The sequence below is a fragment of the Triturus cristatus genome, chromosome 7 (assembly GCF_964204655.1).
Source record: "Triturus cristatus chromosome 7, aTriCri1.1, whole genome shotgun sequence".
Lineage (NCBI taxonomy): Eukaryota > Metazoa > Chordata > Amphibia > Caudata > Salamandridae > Triturus > Triturus cristatus.
In genome coordinates, this window is record NC_140590.1 from 725,661,682 (window position 1) to 725,682,746 (window position 21,065).

General features: G+C 48.8%; 1 protein-coding gene across 1 annotated transcript in view; it reads right to left on the reverse strand.

The window, feature by feature from the left end:
- Positions 1–2,761: 2,761 nt before the first annotated feature.
- GAA (alpha glucosidase) overlaps positions 2,762–21,065 on the reverse strand; it is a 467,310-nt gene continuing 449,006 nt past the window's right edge. Inside the window, exon 20 of the mRNA XM_085617437.1 lies at positions 2,762–6,422. Within this exon, the coding sequence (XP_085473563.1) occupies positions 6,360–6,422 (63 nt within the window). The 3' untranslated portion in view covers positions 2,762–6,359. The remainder of the gene's footprint in view (positions 6,423–21,065) is intronic.

A 21,065-nucleotide genomic window follows, 5' to 3' on the forward strand; every position in this document is an offset into this window, starting at 1 on the left:
AGGAGCTGCAACCTGACCCTGGTCCAAACTGCGAATGCAAACACAGAAAGCAAGGGGGCTGGCTGCGTCCTTGATAATTCCAGTGAGGTGCGGGGAAAGGAACCTGGCGACTCCCCCTCCAGATGCGCCGACCTGAAACACACATTAAAGGAAGTGGAGACAGCAGCCTGTAATGGTGTGCAGGTCTCCCAGCCAGTGATAGAGGGGGTGGGCAGCGAGAGCAGCCTGTCCTCCCCGTGACCCTGTGCGCTCCGTGCCTGCTTCAATGTGAAAGAGGATCTCTTGTCTTTATGTTGCCATGTGTTTGAAACACATGGCCCCATAAAGATAACACCCCACCAGCGCTAAAGCCGGCCCTGTTTCGAGTAGTCCCACTGTGCCAAGTGCTTGGGTAGATTCGCACCTCGGCTACAAGATACCCTCCCGGGTGACAGTGCGTGCTACAAATCTGCCGGGCAGGTGTGAGTCATAAAGTGGAGCCAAAAAAACTATTTTACAATTCATTTTCCCCTTTCAGGGAACCCCTTGGGCAAATGAAATACTGAAAGAATAAAGACACTGGAGAACAAGCCTTGACAAAGCTAATTGGTCTTGCTATTTAGGCCTACTGGCACATCCAATGGTATTAGCTAACCTGTGCAGCATCTCCTCAGGTGCTTGAGAAGGGGACGGTAGGTGTTGTAGGAAGGTTAAGACTCAAGGGTAAAATAGTTCATGTATTTATAGATTGTTTTTATAGCACAAAACTCGACCCGTCCAGGTTTCAAAGCGGTAAACGAAACTTTGGTATAAGAAGCACAGAGGAAGTCCGTGGTGATATAAATACAGAGCACAGTACAATGCCTTGAAAGGCCGGAGCATAAGAAACAAATGAGCTGCGACGGTTAGACGCATCACATTCGCAAACGGAGTAATCACTGAGTAGGAGACAGAAAAGATGTAATACCAGCATGGGCATGAAAGACAGCGTCACAATCTCCGACCAATGCACAAAACGCGTCCAGAGATGACTAAGTGGAACAGGGGCAGGGTGCTGGAAACGAGCATTTAAAACAGGTGTAAAATGAACAACTCAGTCCAGGAAGATGTCAGCGAGAGGTAAGGAAGTGCACTTCTGTGGCAAACCAGCTGGTACCTGGGTAAAGCGGAATTAAGTAGTAATTATATCCTAAACTGGAAGTCACCTGTAACCCGTGAGCTCACGTCAGACCAGATGCATAGATCTAATTAACAGAGGCTCCCGAGCACTGCAGAGGGAAGGGGTGTTCTGCAGCTGCAGGAACGGTACCAAGTCCAGTCTGTTTTTAGAAGATAAGTGAAGCACAGAAAACAGGGGTGTTCCTGACTTGGGGAGAGTTGCACAACGGCCGTGAAAGTGAAAGTGATCGAGATCGCGATCAAACATCAAAGCGGCCGAGCGGCCGCGAAAGTGAAAGACTACGAGTGCTTTCAGGCTGCCAAATGGTGCGCGCGCCCGGCTCACATGCACAGTAGTTGGCGGCCTGAAAGCACTCGTTTGCACTTCCAAAAGTGCTTACTATAAGTCTCGCCAGAGCAGCGCTAAAGCGCTGTCTCAGGCGAGACCTAAAAAGGTGTGCGTACGTAGGGTGTTCCACAAAAAACACAAGGTGAGGACAAGTGAGTGGCTCCCAGAGGGAGCACTAAAGCTGAAGGGAGAAGCTCAAAGAAGGAGCGGGCTCACGTGAGCTGCAGGGGACTGGAACTGGGGTTAAAAGGCGTGAAACATCTTGAAAACATCGCAATTAAAGAAAAAAATACATTAACTTCTTTTCAGGAAATGCAGTCAAGACGTTAACCTTTCAGATAAGATCAATTCAGATCAGAACAAGGGAATTCTGGGAGGAAATGATCCTGAAAGAAGATAGAAAGCAACTGAATAGTAACACGTGTGGAGGAGCCTTGCGCGCGGATCACTGGAAGAGAAACAAGACGTGCGAGGGGGAAGTGGAGGGCGGAGCCCGGGCACCCAGTACAAGGGGAGTGGGTGGGGTGGCGGCCTCATGCAAGAGGCAAAGAAGCGCTGTGCTTAATTTATGCCGGTGGTTTCCGGTGCTCTGCGCCGGCACTTAATCGCCAAAACCGGCGCTTCTGACATGAACTGATGACAACAGGTAATTTTTAATTCAGTCAACATTAAAAATGACTATTACCTGCCGCCCAAGCCAGCCTTATAGCTATGGGGGTCTAAAGTAGTCTGAATTGTCACACTTCTAGGAGTGTAATGGTTAATAGTTGTGTTTGGCAGCACTGGCGGGGGCAATGTGTGGTGCAAGCAGCTGTGGCCTCCTGACGGGAGGCCTGGCACACGTATTTTTTTTTTTTTTTTACAAATTAAGCACTGAAGGAGGGGCGGGAGTGGAATGGGGCACTCCCCGTAGAGGGAAGGAGGCACGTATTAGGGAAGTGACAAAGTCTGATATGTTCATGTTCCACCAAATTAAAAGGCCAGTTTGACTTGACAAAGTAGAACATAGCTTCAAAGCTGGTCTGTTATCGCCGAGGGTGGACCGGTGGAGATACCCACATCTCTATGCCACGGTCAGACAAAACCATATAGATGGGAACAGGGCACAGGCTACCGAACAGGGGCGAGAGGCTCCCCTTAGAGCTGAAGATCCAAGACTCAGCCTTGCTGCGAAGGGTGTGAGGGCCTTGCACGGCGATGGAGACACATTCAGAGAAGGAACATTCACAAGAAATCAGACACTGACAGCCCAAATTACAAAAGCAATTGATTTATTTTATTTAGAAACTGCGTTTAAAACAACGAATACTCCCATGAAGCCTTAAATATTGACTTGACGTGGTTATCTCCCTGTATAGGACACTGATGACGGGCACATCTTGTACCCACCGTGGGCCCGGCCGAAGCCTCCACGCAGTGCAGGCGGCAGATGGCAGCCTCAGTGGCTGCGGTAAGTGAAGGGCGGCTCATTTCCCGGTCATCGCACTGTGGAGGCCGTTGGTGGTATTTTACAAAGGAATCTCTGAAAAACGTTTTTAGAAATGGATCTATTAAACTGATACTGAGGCAACGCAAATCAAGTGCCACAACAGTGCACACTGAGGGGCAGATTTACCAGTTACTCGCGCAGTGCAGCAGTTGCAAATGCTGTGCTGCGCAGCGTGAAAAGGAGAGAGGAGGAGAGCGCCATATCTACAGAAATATGGCACTCTCCTCCCCTCTCGCTAGCGCCAGCGCTGAAATCAGCTGCCGTTCACCACAGCGACACCTTAGCGCCATGGTGCAAGGGTGTCTCCGTGAGTCTAGCATAGGTTTTGTACTGGAAGACTACCCTTCCAATACAAAATCTATGCATAGACTGACTGTAACCCTTTTCCCTCTTTGTATGTGTGCTGTAAAGTGCAGCACACGTACAAAGTCTGAAAACGAAGGAGAAATTAAAGCATATCTCCTTCTTTGCGCCTACTTCAAAAGGGCACAGTATTCTGACGCTAAACCCGGTCTACTTTATTTAGTAAATGGGGTTTAGCATCACAAAACTTGGATGGTTGCATGGGAACGCTCATGCTCCACCCATGGTACCACCCCTTGGCGCTAAGTAATGGCAAAGCAGTGCATACTTTCATGTTATTTCCAGCGCTAAACAAGTTTAGCCCCGGAAAGTAAATCAGAAAAAGAAGATTTCCGCCCATTTGCGTCAATTTTGTGACTCAAACACGGCTTAAAATCTTAGTAAATCCCCCCTTCAATGGCGCTGTGCTGGCATGGTCATTCATTTCTGTATCCAACACATGTGAAATGCAATCATTTAATACAAAAAGTGCTACAATATCTGGATTGCGAGTGTGCCGAATTAAGAGTGAAATCTATCTCCTCTGGTGCCAGTTGTATGTGCAGTGAATGGCCAGCTTTCCAAGAGAGTGGAGGTAAAAGATCTACCCACCTCTAGCTGTGGCTTTTAAAGCTTGGAAATTTCAGAATTTTTGGGGGGATTTATCACCAGACGCTGGGACATGTATGCTATGAATCTGTTCAACATTGGGGCTATGGCCCCTTTCAGCTTGTTGCAGTGTCCACCAGTATATGCCGATTTAGGAACGCACTGGTGGACAGTGCAACTAGCTGAGAGAACCCTCGAGGAAGGGCGACCTCAGCTCCGGTTTACTGCTGCGCCTTTGTTGAGGTAAACAATGGGATAAACTAGTTAATGGAGAGATGCCCTGAGTAGAAAACATCACCTAGAACATGATCAACTTCTCATTTGCAGGAATCTGGGACCCAGCCTTGCCCAACGAGGCACAAATACAGCTCAGGTATTAAGCAGGACAGAGAACTCCGGCATTATCGCCCCTAAGAGTCTATTTGATGGTCATTTTCAACCATATCCTCCACCTACTCATGTCCTCTTTGTTGCAGCGCTTGAAGAGAGTAGGTGGAGAAAGACTAGAAAACGTCACAGAAACAGTATCCAGTTAAACCCATACTCTAAAACATCCATGTGTGCAGAAGCTAAGCCAACATACAGGATCTCCAGCGTGCACAGATGCCTCTGTGGAGGGGGTGTTGGGTGAGGCCAGGGTCACTTTGCAGAAGTCCCAGCTAGAATTACTCCTGTACCAGTTCTTAGTTATCTTAACATAAAATAGGTATTCGTAAAGCGCACATTCACCTAAGGGCATATTGGCACTGAATAAGAGGTGCTTATAGTTACCCAACTCAATGGTACTCATTTTTTTGACCTCAGAAGGATGAAAGGCTGAGTGGAACCAGCTGGATTTTAACCTGTGACCATGAGGTCGAACATAGGCCCCTACAGTGAAGACATTAGTCCACTAAGCCACCAGACCCCTCATTATGCTTCCGGATATGGTCTTTTCTGTTACAAATCAATGCAAACAACCCATGACTACATATCCTACAACACATTGGACAGATGAAGAAGAGCCCAGGTCGTGACGAAATGGAGCTAGGAGGCCACTGTAAGCCAAACAGAATGTTAGTTATCAAAAGGCCAAAACGTCTCTTCCTCCTAACACCTCTCCTATAATCATAAAACAGGGTCTCAACCAGAAAGACCCACAGTATGAGCTACCGAGATCTCTGACACACAATCAACCTGTAAGATCCACAGTACGAGCTACCCCGATCTCTGACACACAATCACCTGTAAGATCCACAGTACAAGCTACCCCGATCTCTGACACGCAATCAACCTGTAAGATCCACAGTATGAGCTACCCAGATCTATCGCACAATCAACCAGAAAGACCCATAGTACGAGCTACCGAGATCTCTGACACACAATCAACCAGAAAGACCCACAGTATGAGCTTCCGAGTTCTCTGACACACATTCAGCCAGAAAGACCCACAGTATGAGCTACCAAGATCTCTGACACACAATCAACCAGAAAGACCCACACTACGAGCTACCGAAATCTCTGACACATAATCAACCAGAAAGACCCACAGAATGAGCTACCGAGATCTCTGACACACAATCAACTAGAAAGACCCACACTACGAGCTACCGAAATCTCTGACACACAATCAACCAGAAAGACCCACAGAATGAGCTACCGAGATCTCTGACACACAATCAACCAGAAAGACCCATAGTACGAGCTACCGAGATCTCTGACACACAATCAACCAGGAAGACCCACAGTATGAGCTTCCGAGTTCTCTGACACACATTCAGCCAGAAAGACCCACAGTATGAGCTACCAAGATCTCTGACACACAATCAACCAGAAAGACCCACACTACGAGCTACCGAAATCTCTGACACACAATCAACCAGAAAGACCCACAGAATGAGCTACCGAGATCTCTGACACACAATCAACCAGAAAGACCCACAGTATGAGCTTCCGAGATCTCTGACACACAATCTACCTGTAAGATCCACAGTACGAGCTACCCCAATCTATTGCACAATCAACCAGAAAGACCCACAGTATGAGCTTCCGAGCTCTCTGACACACATTCAACCAGAAAGACCCACAGTACGAGCTACCGAGATCTCCGACACACAATCAACCAGAAATCTGCACAGTGCGAGCTACCCTGATCTTTGTCACACAATCACATTTGCGCCACAGACAGAGCAAGACCTATAATTCCATGCCACCACCTGTAAATGCTATTGCTCCAGTGTCTCCTTTCCATTACTGGCCTCAAATATTTTAACATCCCCAAGAAGCCTTAAAGCATTACCCGAGTGCAGATAAAACAAAAATATATGCAAGAACATCTCTCTTCTCAGAGGCAAAACTACAGCAGCAACGACAATCAATGGCACCCAAAGTTCAGCCCCGATCTGAGTGTGCGGCAGCAGCATCAAGTGCAGAAAGAGCAAGTCTCTTCTTCATTCAAATCCAGGTGATCTGAAACTTCTTTCCAAGAGGCAGGGAAAGCTTTGGGATGGTCAGCACCTACAAGAAGCACAAAATGCCGGAAGGGGCAATTAGACATGCTTGGCATTGCAACGACACAAGATACACTGCTTGTTACATGGCTGTGAGGAGGGCGCACAGGGGTCCGAGGCACAAGAAATCGATTACTTACCTGTAACTGCAGTTCTTCAGCTTCGGTATCTTTCATAGATTCTTGTTGTTTGAATATAGGCCTGGAATCCTTGGTATTCAGCGTTTAAACAGCAGTGCCAATATTCACTCATTTAATACGGCCTAGCCTTGCACCTTCTGCAGTCTGTCCATCTCCTTATGGGACCTGAAATTTGGCCAATGAGGTGAAAAGAGAACGTGTTTCACTCCACTCAGAAGTTCCCATATTTTTTCATCAGGTGAATCCCTGGGTGTTACTTTGGACGTTGTCATCCCCAGTTTCAGGAGGTAAATTTACAAGCCCCTTGCACTGCCAGCACGCCACTTTTTCCCCATATTAAAAGTGACGCACCGGTGGTTCAAGGGGCTTGTAAATAAACCCTTTAATTTAGTCTATGTTTCTCATTTGCTGAGTACAGGGAGAAACAGGATCCAGTCATAACAGACACCCCTCCATGGCCAACATATTACATTTTTGAGCCTGCACCTTGTGAAGTTCACAAACAATTTGATGAAGTCTGAGAGTCTATTCATGCTTTTAACCTCAGCATACACTGCAAAGGAATAAAGCAGACTTCCTGTGCACGGCTGCATGTAATTATGAAGGAAATAGACTGAATGCCATCAAGAAAATATTAAATCAATTAGAAAACTATATCCATAAAGGTGGAACATTTCATGGCATTTCTTTACAGGTATGACTATCAATTATTGAATAATATGGCACTTCCACAATAAAAGTTGCAGGAGGAAACTAAAGCCCAAGCCAAACTGATTTTGAAAGGGGGCAAAATTCATCCCTTATCAATGCTATCCCTGGGCTTAGTACTACGCTACGCTCGCGGAGGGTGCGTAGTTTGCGCTACTACGCTCTACGCGAATTGCACGTAGCACAGTGCAAAAACGTGTAGCGGGCATTTTTTGCTTGCTTGCGGTCCTCTACGTCAAGTTGGCGACTGCGAGCGAGCAAAATCAACATCCCGGCGAGACTTTTTCCTCGTTTGCGATCAGCAACATCAAGTTGCCGATCGCGAGCGTGGAAAATAAACCTCCTGGCGAGATTCTCAACGCGGGGAGGCCAGGTTTCTCATTGCGAGTGGTCGCGTATGCTCGTGACCGCTCGCGATGAGAAACTACCAGTCCACGTTGAGAAAGCTGTCGCTCGAGTACAAATCTACTCGAGCAGCAGAAAACGATCGCTAGCACTGTGCAAGATGCCATTTGAAATGATTGCACAGTGCGGACAAGCATCCGGCATTGTGCAATCAGTGCGAACAGCATTTCCCTGCCGCACTGTAGTGCGAAGTGCACTTCGCATAGCTACGCGTAGCGCTACTAAGCAAACTACAGCCAGGGTTAATCAATGCTTCAGTTATTATGGTTAATATTAACTTTAGGCAGTTAGTCCACAGAGTTGTAATAAAGGAAGAAAAAGTACAGTGGACAAACCATCGGACCATCGACTGAAGACATAAGCAAAGATATTACATATCTAAGTATACATTAACCACCATGAGATGATAACACAATATAAGAGAAATAACTTGCGGATCGTAGCAACGTGAACCCAGTGTGGGATGACAAGAAATCACATGCATGCTTTGCAATGGATAGTGTGGCTGGATGTGTTAAACTATCAGGGACACTGTTCCTCTCATTATATAACTATTGTGACAGGACATCTTACACCAGACACATTTACCTGCTTTCAGTTGATAACCAACATGAGATAACATACATATAAAGTAAAGACTGTGAGATGATATCTGTATGAAATGGGATTATTATTTGGGGTGGGTGACCACACATGTCAAGGAATAATCACAACCTTTGTCAGGGTGAGCCCACGAAGTCATTATATTGACTTCAGCTCAGCACCCTGGTATCTGTGCCACAGAACAGACAGGCTTAACTTAGGGCAATGTGTAAAGTATTTATGCAGTACCAAAACAGTAATAAAGTCAAAACGCAAAACAATAAAAATCCCAAACCGAATTTGAAAAATAGAGTAAAATAAACAAAAAGACCTAAATGAAATAAATTAAGGGGAACTGCAGATATGAATTGTTTAGGTTTTAAGTAAGAATAGCACCAAGAAGCACAAAGTGGCAATGATGGTCAAAGGTTGCAATAGATTGGGACCTAGGTGCAATTTGAGGCTGGCTGTGATGGAGCATGGGTCGATTACACCAATCAGGTTCGTCCTGGTCATAGATTTTACCTTCTGACATAATCCTTTATGTCCCAATCCACCACAGGTGTACACGTCTAACCCCCAGGACCTTAGGGGACACACTTAGAGACTCACAGCTTTTAAGGGAGAGGCCAGTAGAAGGGTCCTAACCAGGTCCAGTTGCCACTGGTTAGCTGGGCAGTTGCAGGAAAGGAATATTGTAACTTGTTGTGTCCTTCTAGCTTGAATAGAAAGTCAGCATTATGACCCTTGGAGCCCACGTCTTTGTCCTGGGTACAAGAGGGAGCAGGTCCAGTCCTTCAAGGCTCCTCGCAGGTTGAAGACATCAGGTCTGGTCTTATGTTCTTTGTAGATCCAAAGTGTGTTCTGAAGTAGGCTCTTTGAATATCATATTTACGCCTGCCATGAGCTAGAGGATGGGACTTACTCCTAGGCACACACTAACCAATGGGGTAAACGTTCTCAGGGCCAACCCTATCCAGTTTGGGCATCCTCTAGATAGTGAAAGCCTTCAGCCACACTTATCTTGAGCTCTGCGGACTGGGTGTGATGGGGAGTGCACTATGGTAATCTTAGAGAGCTCCTACATTTAACACTATCATCCAGTTTAGGGCAGTCTCTTTATGAACAATAGACCCAGAGACAGAAATCTGGTGGAACAAAAGTGGGGTTTACCAGCAACTAGGTATTGTATTGTATTGTAATTGCATTTATATAGCGCTTACTACCCCTGACGAGATGTCGAAGCGCTTTTTCAGGGAGTATCACACTACTCCGGAACCCATAAAGGATTAGTGTTGAATTAGTATAGTGAAATGTGAAAGTAATTTGAGTGGTGGATAGGTTAGTCAGTTATTTGTATTCAGAAGGATAGCGGAGTGTCAGAAGAGGGAAAATGTTTTGCATTTATAGAGCACTTGTTACCCCTAATGGGGTGTTGAAGCACTATCTTGGCGAGTAGCACGCTACTCCAGAACCCATAAAGGATTAGTGGTGAATTAGTATAGTGAAATATGAAAGTAATTTGAGTGGTAGATATTAGTCAGTTATTTGGATTGAGAAGGATAGTAGAGGGAGAGAAGAGGGAAAAAAGGTTTGCATTTATATAGTGCTTGCTACCCCTAATGAGGTGTTGAAGCACTTTTTTCGGCGAGTAGCATGCTACTCTGGAACCCCTAAAGGATTAGTGGTGAATTAGTATAGCGAAATATGAAATTTGAGAAGTGGACATGTTAGTCTGTTTATTTTGTGATTTAAAAGGATAGTAGAGGGATAGAAGAGTGAAGGATTGAGACTTTTTTTTGGGCGGTCATAGCAGTAGTGGGAGGCTTGGGATGAGTAAAAAAGGATGTGGAGGGGAAGATTCAGAGGGAAGAGTTTAGAAAGGCTTGTTTTTGGGGAGCAGTATAGTTAGAGAGGTGTAAGATGGTGCAAGGAGGGGTAGAGTAGGGGAGAGTCTAGAAACGCTATTTTGGAGATCATAGTAGTGGTATGTGGTTTGAGAAGAATGAGAGAGTGGATGTAGAGGATATATTGACAGAGGTATAGGGTGAGAAATAGGATAGTGCATTGGAAAGAGTAGTAGAACGAGGTTAGAGATGAGTCAGAGAGTTGAGGTTGAAGATTTATTGCGTAAGGTATAGGGTGAGAAATAGGGTAATGTTATGTTATGTTATGCGTTCTTGTACAGCGCAACAGCTGCCCCAGCAAAGGGGCGTCCCGGCGCTCTGACAGGCAGGAAGAGGCATACAAAGAACAGGAAGGCTAACAGAGGAAAAGAGAAGCAGGGAAAACAAATGACCTAAGCAATAACCTTAGAACCAGAGGGAAAAAGATAAGTTTTAATGGCCCTCCTAAACAAAAGCAGATCCTCAAGGGCACGAATATGAGCAGGTAATGTGTTCCAAAGCCTAGCCGCCAAAACGCGGAAGGAGCGCCCTCCCGCTCTGCAACGTTTGAAATGGGAACTACTGCCAGATTTTGGCCTAGTGACCTCAGACAGCGAGGAGGGCCATAAGGAGTGAGAAGGTGCTCCAGAATCGGGGGGTTGGATAGCTTAAGGATCTTAAAGGAGAGACAAAGAATCTTAAACTCAATCCTTTGAGCCATGGGCAGCCAGTGAAGTTTCAAGATAGTTTCCCTCACGGAGCAGAATCTAGGCAGACCCACCAAGGCTCTGGCCGCCGTATTCTGAACTCGCTGCAGCTGGATAACTTCCGCCTGATTGGCTCCCACCAAAAGCGAGCTCGCGTAGTCGAGCCGAGAGACTATAGTAGCCTGGATGATCAACTGCCTAGTGGGGGAATCAAAAAACTTCAGGGTTGGCCTCATTCCCCGCAGGACCCCGAAGCAAGCGGCCGCCACTTTTTTGGTGTGACCGCAGAAGCTAAGGGCAGAGTCAAGCCAGACACCCAGGTTTTTGACCTCAGGGACCGGAATGGGGGCTGGGCCCAACTCAGGGGGCCGCCACTGATCACCCCAAAGACTGCATTGTTTCCCAACGATAAGAACTTCCGTCTTTTTAGCATTAAGTTGTAGATAATTGGCCGTCATCCAGCCTGCCACCGCAGCTAAGCCCTCCCTGAATCTAGAGGCCTCAGAGTCGGAATCCCCATTTAGTGCGACCTCCAACTGCGTGTCGTCCGCATAGGAAACCATAGTCAGGCCCCACTGCTTGGCAACCGCAGCCAACGGCCGCACATACAGATTAAACAACGTGGGGCTGAGAGCCGACCCCTGAGGAACTCCTTGCTCAATGGAATAGTGTTTGGATTCAAAAGGGGGTGTGGCAACCCTAAACGACCGACCAGCTAGAAAGGAGCGAAAACAATCAAGTGCCGAACCAGAGATACCTGCCTCACCCAGACGCTGCAAAAGTATCCCATGTGAGACCGTGTCAAACGCGGCACTGAGGTCAAGTAACACCAGTGCCGCAGTTTGACCGGAATCCAGCACGGTGCGAAGATGTTCCGTCATCGCAAGAAGAGCAGTCTCAATACTGTGACCCGCTCGAAAGCCTTTCTGTGATGGATCTAATATGTTAGTGGTCTGAAGATGTTGAGTTAGAATTCCATTAACATGCGCCTCCGCAACCTTGGCAACCCAAGGGAGGAGAGAGGTAGGACGATAATTCTCCAATTTAAGGGGGTCCAAGGCGGGTTTTTTCAGAATAGGGGTAACATAAGCTTGTTTCCACTTAGAAGGCACCATCCCTGAGCACAGTGAAAGATTGATGAGTTGGCGCACAGGGGGGAAACAAAGGGCAGCCGACTCTCTGAACTGCGTGGGTCTGAGCGGGTCTGCAGGGGACCCAGATTTAACTTTGACTGCCAACCTATTAAACTCACCCTCAGAGATTTCCGAGAGAGTGAGTAGGGCCCCACTGGGGATGGCAGGAGATTTCAATCCTTCACACAAAGGGGAAGTATTAGGAAAGGAGAAATAGATGGTATGCACCTTATCCAGGAAAAAATTGGCTAGTTTCTCACAGTGAGATGCAGAGCATACCTCAACTGCTGAAGCTCTTTTAGACGTCAGATCTTTAAGGACTTTAAAAATCAGCTTTGCAGGATTGGGGCTAAGTTTAAACTCCTGGGAGTAATAGGCTGCACGAGCTCTGCATTGGATATGCTGAATTAGAAGAAAGTAATAAATATATACATCCATTAGTACATGGAAAGTTTATAGATGCATAAAGGAAGTAAGTATATCTAGATTAAAGATATTGATAGAGGTATAGGGTGAGAAATAGGGTAGTGCATTGAATATGGTTTTTATTTTTTTATTTTGAGGAAAGTAATAAATATATATATCCAAGTACATGGAAGGTATATAGATGCATAAAGGAAGTAAGTATAAGTAAATTAAAGATGCATTTGATAATTCTGGTTTTCAGGTCTTGTACTTTATTTATTTAATTTTTGTATTTATTAATTTTTTTAAACATATTTATTCTATATGTTTATTAAGCCTGGGCAAAGCACTACGCTACGCTCGCGTAGGTTGCGAAGTTTTCGCTACTTCGCTCTACGCGAATTGCACGTAGCACAGTGCAAACGCACGCAGCATAGCATAGTGCAGCGGTCACTTTTTTGCTTGCTCGCAGTCCTCAACATCAAGTTGGCGACCGCGAGCAAGAAAAATGACATACCGGCGAGACTTTTTCCTCGTTTGCGATCAGCAACATCAAGTTGCCGATCGCGAGCATGGAAATAAACCTCCCGGCGAGCTTCTCAACGCGGGGAGGTCAGGTTTCTCATTGCGAGTGGTCACGTATGCTCGTGACCACTCGCGATGAGAAACTACCAGTCCGCGTTGAGAAAGCTGCCGCTCGAGTAGAAATCTACTCGAGCGGCAGAAAATGACCGCTTGCACTGGGCAAGATGCAGTTTGCACTGATTGCACAGTGCGGACAAGCATCCGGCACTGCGCAATCTGTGCGAACAGCATCTTGCACAGTGCACTACGCAGTTTGCGAAGCTACACGTAGCTCGCGTAATGCGAAGTGCACTTCGCGTAGCTACGCGTAGCGCTACTTCGCAAACTACGCCCAGGGTTAATGTTTATACAAAGCAATACACATATATAGGTACATATCTATAGCATAAATAAATGCTTATATGGGGGGGCGTGGTCTGGCGCGAGGTGAAATGGCCGCGCTGTAGTGTGGCTCCGCCGGTCGCGCTCAATAATCCTTCGACATATCCTGCGCTGCTGGAGCCCTCCTGTGAGCCCGACACGGCGGAAGAACCTGAGCACACCCGGGGATCACTTCGGTCACCTGTTGGACGCAGCAGCCCCACTACTTCGATCCTAGCCGATCTCTGAGGCCGAGGTGCAGAGAGCATGGCGGCAAACGGCGGAGGAGGGCGGCGTGGAGCGGAGGATAACTGCTGCGCTGAGTAGTCTGCGGCTGGGGGCCATCGGGGTGCTACGAGACCTCCGTAGAGGTAATGAGGAATATATAGTCCCTTTGCCGTCGCGGCGCTGGAGAGTGACTTTGAGTGCGGGAGTTGGCGGCCGTGACTTGCTCCACCGCTGGGGACGAATCGCAATCGAGGACCCGGCTTGGGAGGGCGCCCTGGGCCGCAAGGTGGAAGATCGCCAGAGTTTAGGGGAGAATCCTTGCAAGAGCCCGACTGCAGGTACCTTTGCGGCGAAGGGCAGAAAACTGTAAGTGATCAGGCTTCCCCCAAATGTAGTGTTTTTGTATATCTGGGCCTGGGCGCTGCGTCGCGTCTTCGGGGCCTTGCAGGGTGCCGGAGCCGGCTGTCGCTGGTTTTGGGCGCTGGTGGCCTCATCGAACTCTGCTCCTTATGAACGACCAGGTGCTTTTGGCGGCGTGATACATGTAGGGGGCCAGGTGCTCCTTAAACAACGGTGTCTCGGAGGTCTGATCTGCCGTGACTGCCTGGGGCTGCTGGAGGTGCCGCACAGAGTTCGCTGGCAGATGTGGTAACGGAGCCACCCGGCCCGTTCCATCACGCCGTTCACGCATCCACGCACCCGGAGGGCGGGCACGCCCGACGGTATAAATAAAGGGGCGCGAGACCGCTCGGGGTCTTCGGCCCACACAGTAACCCCATGCTGTCGTGTCCTTATTTATCCCATGCCCCTAGGCCTCCCCTACCCCCACGTGCCACCAAAGAACTCCACAGCAGGAGGGTAGATGGCCGTGAAGCACATGGGTGGACACTGACTTCAACATTATTGAATGGGCATCTCTGGCAGAGATAATCACGTAGAAGAGCGCACACTATCTGGCAGCTGACTGCTCATAATTGGGAGTCCAGGGTGCGTGGTGGATTTGTTCTCTGCCCCTGCGGATAGACTGGGAACTTGCTGTGATAGCAGACTGCTTCTGGGAAAGGAGCTGCAGGCCCGGTCCTCGGCTCCGTAAGCCTGTAGTCGCCGTGTGAATTACCAGACTGCACAACATATCTAAAATACCAGTAGCGGAGGACAAAGTTTGCTAGTTCACAGTTCCAACATGGGGAAGCCTGATAAGCACCAGCCTCGCCTAAACTTTGAGTCACGCAAGTCTAGCAAAGTGGCGCAGAATGCACCTTCAGACTCGGAAATGGAGGCGTCTGAGCAGACCCCTACAGGGTTGGAGAAGACATTGGCGGCCATTCAGACAAGCTTACAATCTATAGACGGTAAAATTGAGGCGCTAAATGGCCGCATGGATAGCATATCAGCTAAATTGGATGGGCAGGTTTCGCGGATGGAGGCAGCGGAGCAGAGGATTTCGGATGCGGAGGATGGCGTACAACATGTGGCTGCTAAAACTACAGACATGGAAAAAATACTGGCGCTCATTAAAGATAAGAATGAGGATATTGAAGCGCGCTCGAGGCGTAACATACGCATTTTAGGCTTGCCGGAATCAACAAATGTGGGGCGACTAGACGAATATGTCGAAAAGCTGCTGAAGAACGTATGTGGGCCGGAAACCCTATCCAACATGCTGGTGGTGGAACGCGCGCACAGATCTCTGGCGGCGCGACCGCCCTCGGGGGCTCCGCCGCGACCCATTATCACGCGGCTTCTCAATTTTAGGGATAGTGACACGGTGCTGCGTGTGGCCCACCAAAAAGGAAAAGTACACTATCAAGGAAACAAACTTTTGTTCTATCCAGACTTTACAGCTTCGGTCCAAGCCGCGAGAAAAGAGTTTAACGGTGTAAAGAAACTGCTGCTGCAAGACCAAGTGCCGTATGCTATGTTGTACCCTGCGCGGTTGCGAATTGGAGAAGAAAGCGCGATGAAGATCTTTAGTAACCCAAAACTAGCTATGGATTATGTGCGGACTCTGTGGCGCCAGAAACAAGCATCGGGACATACCTCTGATGTAGAGTAATATTGTTGAATTATGTGCTCTGCTAGTTATTTTTTTCTTCCCTGATATTCTGGATTGCAGAATGATGAAGGTATGAACACTACCAGGTTTACTCGCTGCGAGCTGGAGTACTCCCATTTGTTAAGTTCAATTGGCCGCACACTGCTCGTCACACCAGCAAGTTGCCCCAAGGAAGTGTGGTCAATGTAGTGGCGACGGCGAGTACGCCTATGCCACAGTGTGTGTAAAAAAAGTATGTGTTGCATTAGCCATCCCTGGACACGTGTTTCGAGGTAGTTGCCTCTCGTCAGCAGGGAGCAGGTAAGTGTAAAGGGGTGCCGCGTGGACTGCCAAAAATTAAAAACAGGTAGAGTAACTCTCATGGCGCGCAGGTGCTGATCCAGGACTCGTCAGCCCGGTGGCTCAAGGGAGCCGTAATATATTAAGTTCAATTGGCCGCACACTGCTCGTCACACCAGCAAGTTGCCCCAAGGAAGTGTGGTCAATGTAGTGGCGACGGCGAGTACGCCTATGCCACAGTGTGTGTAAAAAAGTATGTGTTGCATTAGCCATCCCTGGACACGTGTTTCGAGGTAGTTGCCTCTCGTCAGCAGGGAGCAGGTAAGTGTAAAGGGGTGCCGCGTGGACTGCCAAAAATTAAAAACAGGTAGAGTACCTCTCATGGCGCGCAGGTGCTGATCCAGGACTCGTCAGCCCGGTGGCTCAAGGGAGCCGTAATATATTAAGTTCAATTGGCCGCACACTGCTCGTCACACCAGCAAGTTGCCCCAAGGAAGTGTGGTCAATGTAGTGGCGACGGCGAGTACGCCTATGCCACAGTGTGTGTAAAAAAGTATGTGTTGCATACCACGAAAGGTACTTAAACCTCATATTTTTTGGCAGTCTACGGCACCCCCCACACAGTCCTGCTCCCTGCTGACGAGAGGCAACTACCTCGAAACACGTGTCCAGGGATGGCATTTATTATTACACTTTGTAGCATAGGTGTACTCGCCGCTGCTACTCTATCATCCAGAATCCTATGGGGCTACTTGCTAAAGACCAGCGGAGTGCGACCCACGTGAAAAGAATGTTTGAAGCTCCCTGAGCGATTGGCTGACGAGCCTGGAGTCCGCACCCGCGCGCCGCCACGAAAGGTACTTAAACCTCATATTTTTTGGCATCTACGGCACCCCCCACACAGTCCTGCTCCCTGCTGACGAGAGGCAACTACCTCGAAACACGTGTCCAGGGATGGCATTTATTATTACACTTTGTAGCATAGGTGTACTCGCCGCTGCTACTCTATCATCCAGAATCCTATGGGGCTACTTGCTAAAGACCAGCGGAGTGCGACCCACGTGAAAAGAATGTTTGAAGCTCCCTGAGCGATTGGCTGACGAGCCTGGAGTCCGCACCCGCGCGCCGCCACGAAAGGTACTTAAACCTCATATTGTTTGGCAGTCTACGGCACCCCCCACACAGTCCTGCTCCCTGCTGATGAGAGGCAACTACCTCGAAACACGTGTCCAGGGATGGCATTTATTATTACACTTTGTAGCATAGGTGTACTCGCCGCTGCTACTCTATCATCCAGAATCCTATGGGGCTACTTGCTAAAGACCAGCGGAGTGCGACCCACGTGAAAAGAATGTTTGAAGCTCCCTGAGCGATTGGCTGACGAGCCTGGAGTCCGCACCCGCGCGCCGCCACGAAAGGTACTTAAACCTCATATTTTTTGGCAGTCTACGGCACCCCCCACACAGTCCTGCTCCCTGCTGACGAGAGGCAACTACCTCGAAACACGTGTCCAGGGATGGCATTTATTATTACACTTTGTAGCATAGGTGTACTCGCCGCTGCTACTCTATCATCCAGAATCCTATGGGGCTACTTGCTAAAGACCAGCGGAGTGCGACCCACGTGAAAAGAATGTTTGAAGCTCCCTGAGCGATTGGCTGACGAGCCTGGAGTCCGCACCCGCGCGCCGCCACGAAAGGTACTTAAACCTCATATTTTTTGGCAGTCTACGGCACCCCCCACACAGTCCTGCTCCCTGCTGACGAGAGGCAACTACCTCGAAACACGTGTCCAGGGCTGGCATTTATTATTACACTTTGTAGCATAGGTGTACTCGCCGCTGCTACTCTATCATCCAGAATCCTATGGGGCTACTTGCTAAAGACCAGCGGAGTGCGACCCACGTGAAAAGAATGTTTGAAGCTCCCTGAGCGATTGGCTGACGAGCCTGGAGTCCGCACCGGCGCGCCGCCACGAAAGGTACTTAAACCTCATATTTTTTGGCAGTCTACGGCACCCCCCACACAGTCCTGCTCCCTGCTGACGAGAGGCAACTACCTCGAAACACGTGTCAAGGGATGGCATTTATTATTACACTTTGTAGCATAGGTGTACTCGCCGCTGCTACTCTATCATCCAGAATCCTATGGGGCTACTTGCTAAAGACCAGCGGAGTGCGACCCACGTGAAAAGAATGTTTGAAGCTCCCTGAGCGATTGGCTGACGAGCCTGGAGTCCGCACCCGCGCACCGCCACGAAAGGTACTTAAACCTCATATTTTTTGGCAGTCTACGGCACCCCCCACACAGTCCTGCTCCCTGCTGACGAGAGGCAACTACCTCGAAACACGTGTCCAGGGATGGCATTTATTATTACACTTTGTAGCATAGGTGTACTCGCCGCTGCTACTCTATCATCCAGAATCCTATGGGGCTACTTGCTAAAGACCAGCGGAGTGCGACCCACGTGAAAAGAATGTTTGAAGCTCCCTGAGCGATTGGCTGACGAGCCTGGAGTCCGCACCCGCGCGCCGCCACGAAAGGTACTTAAACCTCATATTTTTTGGCAGTCTACGGCACCCCCCACACAGTCCTGCTCCCTGCTGACGAGAGGCAACTACCTCGAAACACGTGTCCAGGGATGGCATTTATTATTACACTTTGTAGCATAGGTGTACACGCCGCTGCTACTCTATCATCCAGAATCCTATGGGGCTACTTGCTAAAGACCAGCGGAGTGCGACCCACGTGAAAAGAATGTTTGAAGCTCCCTGAGCGATTGGCTGACGAGCCTGGAGTCCGCACCCGCTCGCCGCCACGAAAGGTACTTAAACCTCATATTTTTGGGCAGTCTACGGCACCCCCCACACAGTCCTGCTCCCTGCTGACGAGAGGCAACTACCTCGAAACACGTGTCCAGGGATGGCATTTATTATTACACTTTGTAGCATAGGTGTACTCGCCGCTGCTACTCTATCATCCAGAATCCTATGGGGCTACTTGCTAAAGACCAGCGGAGTGCGACCCACGTGAAAAGAATGTTTGAAGCTCCCTGAGCGATTGGCTGACGAGCCTGGAGTCCGCACCCGCGCGCCGCCATGAAAGGTACTTAAACCTCATATTTTTTGGCAGTCTACGGCACCCCCCACACAGTCCTGCTCCCTGCTGACGAGAGGCAACTACCTCGAAACACGTGTCCAGGGATGGCATTTATTATTACACTTTGTAGCATAGGTGTACTCGCCGCTGCTACTCTATCATCCAGAATCCTATGGGGCTACTTGCTAAAGACCAGCGGAGTGCGACCCACGTGAAAAGAATGTTTGAAGCTCCCTGAGCGATTGGCTGACGAGCCTGGAGTCCGCACCCGCGCGCCGCCACGAAAGGTACTTAAACCTCATATTTTTGGGCAGTCTACGGCACCCCCCACACAGTCCTGCTCCCTGCTGACGAGAGGCAACTACCTCGAAACACGTGTCCAGGGATGGCATTTATTATTACACTTTGTAGCATAGGTGTACTCGCCGCTGCTACTCTATCATCCAGAATCTTATGGGGCTACTTGCTAAAGACCAGCGGAGTGCGACCCACGTGAAAAGAATGTTTGAAGCTCCCTGAGCGATTGGCTGACGAGCCTGGAGTCCGCACCCGCGCGCCGCCACGAAAGGTACTTAAACCTCATATTTTTTGGCAGTCTACGGCACCCCCCACACAGTCCTGCTCCCTGCTGACGAGAGGCAACTACCTCGAAACACGTGTCCAGGGATGGCATTTATTATTACACTTTGTAGCATAGGTGTACTCGCCGCTGCTACTCTATCATCCAGAATCCTATGGGGCTACTTGCTAAAGACCAGCGGAGTGCGACCCACGTGAAAAGAATGTTTGAAGCTCCCTGAGCGATTGGCTGACGAGCCTGGAGTCCGCACCCGCGCGCCGCCACGAAAGGTACTTAAACCTCATATTTTTTGGCAGTCTACGGCACCCCCCACACAGTCCTGCTCCCTGCTGACGAGAGGCAACTACCTCGAAACACGTGTCCAGGGATGGCATTTATTATTACACTTTGTAGCATAGGTGTACTCGCCGCTGCTACTCTATCATCCAGAATCCTATGGGGCTACTTGCTAAAGACCAGCGGAGTGCGACCCACGTGAAAAGAATGTTTGAAGCTCCCTGAGCGATTGGCTGACGAGCCTGGAGTCCGCACCCGCGCGCCGCCACGAAAGGTACTTAAACCTCATATTTTTTGGCAGTCTACGGCACCCCCCACACAGTCCTGCTCCCTGCTGACGAGAGGCAACTACCTCGAAACACGTGTCCAGGGATGGCATTTATTATTACACTTTGTAGCATAGGTGTACTCGCCGCTGCTACTCTATCATCCAGAATCCTATGGGGCTACTTGCTAAAGACCAGCGGAGTGCGACCCACGTGAAAAGAATACTCCCATTTGTTCATTAAGCATTAGGTTGCAAGAGACAAGGGCACTGTTTCAGATAATGTGTAAAGAGATTATTCGCAAGGGGTGGTTACAAACGAATGATTGGCTGTCGCTGGGGCTGCATAGGGAGGTATTGAAGGGGTGATAACTGGAGTACACTATGTGATACGGCACAGGAGTGGGGTCTGTAGATCCAGTTTGCTGATGTTAAGTGACGAGCAGGTGGGGAGCCCGGGTGCCTGCATGGAGATCAGAAGCATATGTTATAAATGGGATCGGGAGGGTGCACCAGCGGCAGTATAATTTGGAGGCGGCCCTCTCCCTCTAGGAAGGGAGAGAGTATTGCATCACTACGGTCTCCCCCAAGGGAATACCCCACCTTGTTTTGGGGATGGAAAATGTGTTGTTGGATGGGGTAGTTATAACAGGGTTTGTCTTTGGCGCATTGGGGTTGCCAAAGTGGGAGGGGGAAGGCAATGGACCTTTTTGGGGTTGTTGTAAGTTTGGATGCAGAGAACGCGGACACAGATTCACCAGTGCGGGTGGGATGCTTATTAATATCAGAAATTCTGTGCAGTTATAGACGGGACAGCAGGGGTATTGAGTGAAAGGTACAACTGTATAACATGGAATGTCCGTGGGCTCAACACTCCGAGAAAGGTTAGACAAGTATTAGCGTACCCAGATAGGCATAAAATGCATATTGCATTGTTGCAGGAAACGCACTTATCCA